The sequence below is a fragment of the Crocuta crocuta genome, unplaced genomic scaffold, assembly GCF_008692635.1.
Source record: "Crocuta crocuta isolate KB4526 unplaced genomic scaffold, BGI_CrCroc_1.0 scaffold130, whole genome shotgun sequence".
Lineage (NCBI taxonomy): Eukaryota > Metazoa > Chordata > Mammalia > Carnivora > Hyaenidae > Crocuta > Crocuta crocuta.
Genome location: NW_027527920.1, coordinates 9,150,973 through 9,158,775, shown reverse-complemented (window position 1 = coordinate 9,158,775; position 7,803 = coordinate 9,150,973). Strand labels below are relative to the sequence as shown.

Genomic DNA, 7,803 nt, shown 5'->3' with positions numbered 1-7,803 from the left:
TTAAAATACATTTACTCATAAGCAGGGAACCCTTGTTTTAGCCAAACTATAAGGGCCCCTCAGCAATTTCCATCAGACTCGTTGAACAGCTGAAGCTAGTTTGTTGATGATCCCTTCCCATTCGGAACATTCAAGCTGGAGCCTCAACAAGGCACAAAGTGAAAAAGTTACAACTGAGACTCCCAACAGTCAGTCATTGGGACAGACCTATTTCCTGCCATGTGAATTCTCTCGTGTGCCTTTGTCTGACTTCTGGGCAATGGTAATTCACCTTGTCAATTCGTTGTGAGTCTGAATCTTGGGTAAGTCAGCTTTCCAATAACCAATAATCCTAATAAAAGCTCATATAAGGGTACCGTGAGCTCAGCCATCATGATGTAAGCAAACACCTCTGTGTGTATCCACAGGGAGATGATCATGGCAATACTTAAGGCCAGTGTCCCAGGGAGGAATATGCCTCTTTTTGAAAGAGAGAAAAAGAGAGAGAGAGAAAGAGTGAGAGTGAGAGAGAGAGAGAGACCATGTGAGAGTGAGAGAGGGGCAGAGGGAGAGGGAGAGATCAAATCTTAAGCAGGCTCTTTGCCCAGTGCAAAGCCCAATGTGGGGCTCGATCTCACGACCATGATCATGACCTGAGCGGAAATCAAGAGTTGGACACTTAACCAACCAAACCACCCAGGTATCCCATGGGATGCCTTCTTAAAGAGAGCAGAAGACTCAACTCACAGTCCTTACATAATTTACAAGTTTATTTGTCCTAAATAAATACGATCTGAGAACATCCATCTTAATACCCCTAAATACGATTTCTTCTCCAAAAAAGCAGCTTAAGGTAACAGGCACGTGGTTTGCATTGTATGTTCTCAGGTTAAGCTCAGGAGAGTGTTTGTCCTGGCTTGTGCTGTCCTGGGTCTAGCTGTGAGGACAACCTCAGGTTCCTTTCTGTTTGGGGCCTGTACTTGGCCTGAGTCTCCCAGTTCAGGACTCCTATAGCCTGTTCCTGATCCTGAAGCACCTGTCTTCAGCCTCTCCTCTCTGCAGCCCAAAGAGAGCAGCACTCACAACCGTGTGGCCCTGGGCCAGCCCTCACAGAGAGCTTTGTCCCATAACACCAGATGCCACCATAAGCCCTTTCCCCATTGGCACAGAAAGGGTTACTCCTGTCCCTGGAAGTAGCTCACCCAGGGCAAGGGGAGAAACTGAGGCAGAGCTGGCAAAGGGGTAAGAAGTGCTCTCCCTTGAACCTGGACCAGGACAGACCAGGAGGCTGAGAGCACTCATGAAGGGAGAAAGAGACACTATCTTCCCCCAGTTATCCCAAAAGGCCCTGGCCCACTAGGGAGGAAAAAGAAGGGGAGACCATCATTTGTCTTCTCTTTTGAGGCTCAAAGGTTTGGATCCTCATTCTCTTGGTCTGAAGCTGCCTCATCATCATGTGGAGACTTCTGGATCAGAGACAGAGAAAGCCAGTCATTGGTTTATGCTGTCCCCTAAGGCCACAGCCCAGGGGCCAGCATCTCCTTCTTCTTGCCCCTATTCCCAACAGAGCCAGAGAAGGCTCTGCCGTCCCTAACCTAGGGTCCCTTGGCCTCTTCTCTGTCCTAGCTCCCAGGCTTCCCACACCATATGGCCCACCATCAGGTGATTGCCTCTTACCAGGTCGATGCCCCTGCCCCTCTGCAGGGTGGCATAGAAGCTCAGCACACGAGGGTCACAGCGAACCACCATGGGATCAAAGTCCAGCACACGCAGGCCCTGCAGGCTGCGGGCCCGGGAAAGGGCCACATAGGCCTGGCCACTGGCAAACACACGACCCAGAGAGATCTCCACGCAATCCAGGGTCATGCCCTGGGGGAATGAGGAGACAGAGCTGGAGCCAGCTCAGCCTGAAATCCCTTGTGCCCGAGAGCGTGACCCCACTTATACCAGCCCAGCTACTGCCTCTGGAGCTCCTCACCCAGTCTAGAGATTCTCAAGGCACAGGAACAGATTGGCAGCAGCTGAGTGTCTGAGTAGGAGGAGGTCCAAAAGACACAAATTCAGTAGAGGGGTGGGGGTGAAAGGAACGAGCACAGGCCTGGGTCAGACAGGCATGGAAATGAATCCTGTCTCTGCCTCTCACTCTCTGTGTGACCTTGAATAAGTTACTTAACCACTCTGAGCTTTAGTTTCCTCTTCTGTAATGATGACAGGACCTAGACAAGGTGCTGATGTTGATGCCCTGTCATACTGGTAGCCTATAATCAGATCGGCCTCCAGGCTACAATCTTCTAACAAGAATGATTATCACAGCTATACCTCACACAGTTGTAAGGATTAAATTTAACATCTGGTAGTGGCTCACCAAATGGCAGGACAGGAGATGGCAGAGGGAAGATTATGTGTTTGGGAAAGGGAGAGGAAGCAGGATGGGAAATGCACTAAAGAAAGGCTAATTCTGCCACTGGTCTGGAACTTTCACTACATTTGATCTTAGCCAAAAGGCCGAGAAGCAATGGTCTGCATCTTTCCATACAGGGCAAACTCAATCCCCATAAAGCCTTTAAGAACCCCCTTCCACATGCCCCAGGTCTTTTCAGTCCCCACCTGCCCTGCCCCATCTCCGTCCCCCGCACTCGCTGCTCACCTGGCTCTTGTGGATGGATATTGCCCAGGCCAGCTGGAGGGGCAGCTGCTGCCTGCTGAGGAGCTGGCCGCCAGTGGCCTGCACTGTCCAGCGATCAGCGCGTATGACCTCGGTGACTCCACACAGGAACCGTACCTGGGGCAGCCCTGAGGGAGGTGTGGAGAAGCGCCACCTTTTGGCCCGGCTTCAGGACTCACAGGTGAGGAGCAGGCCTTCTCCTCCTCACATACCCCAGGGCCCTGCCACAAACCCGGGCTGCAGGACTGCTCCCCCACTGCCTACCTCTCCCCTCTGTCTCGAACCCGACGACCACCCCGCGGGCACCATTCACCAGGCCCCGGGACACCGCTAAGTTCTTCACCAGCATCACCTGCAAGGGAAAGAGGACTTGAGGCATGGAGAGCAGCCCATTCGTTCGCCCCGCCTCAGCTCGAGCGCTTGCTGCAGCAGTCCCAGGAGGCTGGGGGCTCTCATGGACGGGCACTGAGACCTAATCCTTAACTCTGCCACTAGCTGACTATGACCCCTGTGGCAAACTGCTTTATTTTCCCCGGTCTCAGTTGCACCTAGTGTCAAGGGGAATGACGTTTGCTGTTTGCCTCAGGAAGAGGTAAAGAGCAACAACATAACAGACCTCACACGGCTCTGAAAATGATCATGTCTGTGATGGGATATGTATATGAGCCACAATCATGAAGGGCAGCCCCAGGTCCTGCCACCCCTCTCCCGGCCCTTAAGTGCCCTTCGGAACCCAAGGCAAGTCTCCCATTTGGTCGACCTCAACATCATGGGAAGAAGCAGCGCTTTCTCACACTACACAGATGTGAAATTTATCTTCAGCAAGGGAGAGGGACTTGTCCAAAGCATGGCTGCTGGTGCCCCCAGGCCTAGCAAGAGGACGGCAATGGGAGGCTGAAGATGGGAAGGAGGGAGGAAGGGAGGGAGTTCACTGGGGTCACAGCTAGGCCCTCTGGCTGTGGAGCAGCCTGGGGAGAGGTGCAAGGACAGGAGAGGCCCAGGCTTCCAGGGTCTGGGCCCTGCTTCCCACTCACCTGGGCCCCCATCTTTAGTTGAAGGATCTGGCTAACTGGACACTGGGCATCCAGGGTTCGGGCATGCTCAGGGTCACTGTCCATGGCCTTAAAGCTGTGTACCTCCCCTAGGAAAAAAGAGTTGCGCAAACAGATTATAAGTCACTGACTTGTGGCTCAGTTTCCAAAAACATATATTAGACCAAGATATGGAAGGAGGTAGTGAGGACAGTTCAGGCAACCTGGGGCTTTTGAATCAGGAGCCTGGATTCAAGTCTTACTTCCAACATTTACTAGTTCAGTGACCTTGACCCATTCAAAGTCATGCCTCTCAAAGTCACAGTCACATCTATAAATGTAAAGGCCTTTATGGCCAGAGAAGTTGGGGGCCTAAATATCCAGGCTGTTGGGGGAGGAGGGCCCACACCTGCCTGATGGCTCCTCCCAGATGGTCTTGCCCAGCCCTGGCTCCCTGATCACCTGGCAGTTCCTGTAGTCGCCTCTCGTTGGTGAGGGCCACATCATCCTGGTGAGTGCAGAGCCTCGTGGCCACAATCCCATCTCGCCCCACCTTGTGGGAGGCTGTGGCCTGGAGTTGGCGGGTCACTTCATCTGAGCACCTGTAGAGGCTAAGCTGTCAGGGCAGAGTAATCCCCTGAACACCAGGGAAGGCGGGGCACATGGCTAATAAGGCCCACGCAATAGGCCATAGTTCAGGCTTAGGGGGTAGAAAGGCACACCAGGGAAGATGTCCTGGCCAACTTGCCCTTCGCCATTTGGACCCCAGACATGGAGAATGATCATGGGCAGGCACCCTTCCCTGTGAATGCCTCCAGGTAGGAGCTAGCTACCCTCCCACCCCAGTGTTCCAGAGAAAGTTGGATATGGTGAGTGAGCATAGGCCAGAGGTTTGGAGGATCTAGACAAGGTGCTGATGTTGATACCCTGTCATACTGGTAGCCTATAATCAGATCGGCCTCCAGCCTACAATCTTCCAGCCTCTTGCTTACTGCTTTGGGGATAACAATCTAACGTATGTGTGTTTAAAGTTTATTTATTTATTTATTTAAAGGAATCTGTACACCCAACATGGGGCTTAAACTCTGGACCCCAAGATTAATAGTCACATGTTTCTCCAACTGAGCCAGCCAGGTGCCCCTAGCCTGTGTTTCTATCTCAAGGCTTCCTCCACATGAGAAAGTCTGGGAACAACAGCAAATCATGAGGAAAAAGGGGGAAAAACTTGGGACCATCTCTCGCTGCTCTGCCACTCAGCTTTCCTCTTGTTCCCCACACACGCTGGTGTGTGCTGTGCACTTTCCTACCTGCCTCCTCTGTCTGTCTGACAGGGGTCCCTAAGCATAGAAAGCCCCTCACCACCACCACTTGCTCCCCCATCTCATCCCAGGTCTTCAAGGCCCAGCTATGAGCCATGACTTCCACCTTCCTGTCCTCCTGTCCACTCTCACATTAGAGTAGCCCTGGCATTTCAACTTTTTGTCCTAGCTGGGATGGGATCATATCAGCAACCTCCTTCCCTCATCAAGTGACCCTATAGGCTCTGAGAGTAGAAGGAACTTGGGCTTTAGAATCAGGCCAGTTTCAAATCCCAGTCCAGTCACTTACTGGCTGTGACTTTGGGCAAGGTACTTCACCTCCTTGAAGCTCTGTTTCTGCATTCGTGAAATAAGAGTGTTAACATCTCTGATTTCCTCTTGTGTGTCCATGTGCCCACACTTTCCTGACACCTACCCTGTGCCAGGGCCTGTGCTGGGTGATGGGGACCCAACCTTGGAGGAGGCAGGGTCCCAGGGCTCATACAGTGACCATCTCCTACGGGGCCATGAAGCATTTTCCCCCCTTCTCTGGGTCCCTCTGCTCTCCTGTGACCCACACACGGATCCTCATCCCATGGCCCCTTCTGTGTTCACCAGGGCCCACCTTCCCAGCCTGACAGCCTGCAGCAGAGAGATGAAGGTCTGGTCTGCCTGCCTCCACACCTCGGTCAGCTCCAAGGTCACTGGGACACATCTTCTCCAGCTTCTGGCCTGCGGGGGGGAGGAGGGGGCAGGGTAGGGGTATCAGGGAGAAGAGCAAACACCTACGGAGGACAGGGCTAGAGGGTGAGTGATACCTGAAAGCAGAACTTTGGGGGCTGGGAGCCCTTGGTTACAGGTGGCAGCTGCAGGAAGTCCCCACAGATGATGAGCTGGATCCCTCCAAATGGCTTGTTCTGCTGCCGGACAGCTCTGGGGAGGAGCATAGGGTACTTGAAGAGCTGGGATAGACAGGTTTCATATGGAAAACCACGAGCACACAGCCCTTACTACATATCCTGACCTGGCCACAGCTTCCAGCTTGTCAAACAGGTCAGCCTCCACCATGGAGATCTCATCAATGACTAGCCGCTGGCAGTTCAGCCAGCCCTGCCGCACAGCTGGCCGCTGAGCCAGGGCCACACACTGGGTCAGAGGAGCCTGGCCTGAGCCAATGCCTGTGAGGGATGTGAGTGACAGTATTTAGCCTGAGACCCTAGCTGTGTCCCAACCCTTACTTCCTCTCCCTCCCTTCTCAGAGGCCTGGCTTGCTTCCAGTTCAAGCCTTAGAGGTTCCCACTTACCTGCAAAGGCATGGAGAGTGGTACCCCCGATGTGGCAGGCTGCCACCCCAGTGCTGGCAGTAGCCACGGTACCTGTCGGAGGCAGCGAGCCCAGGATGCGCTTCAGCAGATAAGACTTCCCTGTCCCTGGGCAGAAGGTAAAGTCAGGGCCACCTGCTCTTCTATTTTATCCCATCTCTGTTCCCCCAGCCCCTACTCTGCCCTCTACTACCTGCACTTCCAGTGAAGAAGATGCTCTGGCCTTTCAAGACAATCCTCAGCACAGCAGCCTGTTCTTCAGAAAGCTGTGGTTTGCTGGGGGGCAAGCTCAGCCTCTTCACAGGCAAGGGCCACCTTGGGGCTTCCTGTGAGGGGACAGGACTGTCTCAGGGCTTCCTACCTGAGCTTGGGTACAATGCTAGGTCTCTGCTGGCTTCACTCCTTGAAGCCCCTCCACTGATCCCTGGTGCCCTGGTGACTGCACTAAGTGGGTCTGGGTCTTCCCTCAGCTCCCTCCCCTGGTTTCCCTAAATCTCCTGGTTCTCTCACAGGTCCTTCCTTCTCACTTCTCTTCCTGTCACAAACCTATTTCTCTCACTTCAAAATACCCTAGCAGTGGGGTGTCTGGCTGGCTCAGTTGACGGAACAGGACCTCAGGGTCCTGAGTTCAAGACCCATGTTGGGTGTGAGGCCTCCTTAAAAAAAAAAAAAAGTAAACAAAACAAAATACCCCAGCAAAACCCTGCGTGGCCAGGACCCCTTTCTTGTTCCATCTTCATCTTCTCACCAGCGTAGTCTGGAACCCCTGTGGTCTACCATCCATCTGCCCTAGTTCACAAACCCACCAGACTTTGCATACACTGCCCCATTTGATCAAACCCATTGGCTGCCTGGACACTGCTGACCAATTCTTGTCTAAGCTTCTCTCCTTCTCCAAGACGAATAGTTTCCTATTTTTAATTCTGAAGTCACTTTTCTTTCTAGGCCTCCTTCTCTTTCTCTTTTGACGTTACCTGGGGCTTCTTTTCCTATTCCAGCTTACTCAGGAATTACACTGTGGGAAACACACACCATCCTCACATCCCTGACGTCCTCCGATGTCTGATGGGCATCTCCTCTTAGATAGCCAGCAACCCCCTCCAATACTGCCACCATCCTCCCCCCACCTGCCCAAACTTGGGCCTCCTGGTTCTCTTCCATCTCAGTGGCACACCCACTCCCTAAGGCGTCCCCCCTCTCCGGTACTCACGGCGCTGGCGCTGGTCTCTGATCGCCCCCGGAGTTCCGTGGGCGGCTTCACCCGCGTGGTGTGCGGGACGCGGGTGGGCGCAGCGCGCAGTAACTCCTCGGGCTGCACGGGGCTGATGCTGATGAAGTCTCGGGGCCGCGGGCCAAGCAGCTGCGCGCGGGCGGAGGCCGGCCCGGGACCTGGGGCTGCGGCCAGCTTGAGACGCAGCGTGCGCAGGAAGCGTCGCAGGCGGTCCGGAGGGCAGTCGGAGAGCAGCAGCTGCACGGCGCCCGCTCGGGGAGCGCCGTCGACCGGAAGC

General features: G+C 54.0%; 1 protein-coding gene across 1 annotated transcript in view; it reads right to left on the bottom strand.

The window, feature by feature from the left end:
- Positions 1–962: 962 nt before the first annotated feature.
- The window catches only part of PIF1 (PIF1 5'-to-3' DNA helicase), a 7,202-nt gene continuing 361 nt past the window's right edge, over positions 963–7,803 (bottom strand). The window contains exons 2-13 of the mRNA XM_077747186.1: positions 7,506–7,803; positions 6,489–6,621; positions 6,278–6,403; positions 5,998–6,151; positions 5,792–5,906; positions 5,599–5,705; positions 4,138–4,277; positions 3,679–3,785; positions 2,909–2,996; positions 2,627–2,772; positions 1,657–1,848; positions 963–1,445 (exon numbers count right to left, since the gene is read on the bottom strand). Of these exons, the coding sequence (XP_077603312.1) occupies positions 1,386–1,445; positions 1,657–1,848; positions 2,627–2,772; positions 2,909–2,996; positions 3,679–3,785; positions 4,138–4,277; positions 5,599–5,705; positions 5,792–5,906; positions 5,998–6,151; positions 6,278–6,403; positions 6,489–6,621; positions 7,506–7,803 (1,666 nt within the window). The 3' untranslated portion in view covers positions 963–1,385. The remainder of the gene's footprint in view (positions 1,446–1,656; positions 1,849–2,626; positions 2,773–2,908; positions 2,997–3,678; positions 3,786–4,137; positions 4,278–5,598; positions 5,706–5,791; positions 5,907–5,997; positions 6,152–6,277; positions 6,404–6,488; positions 6,622–7,505) is intronic.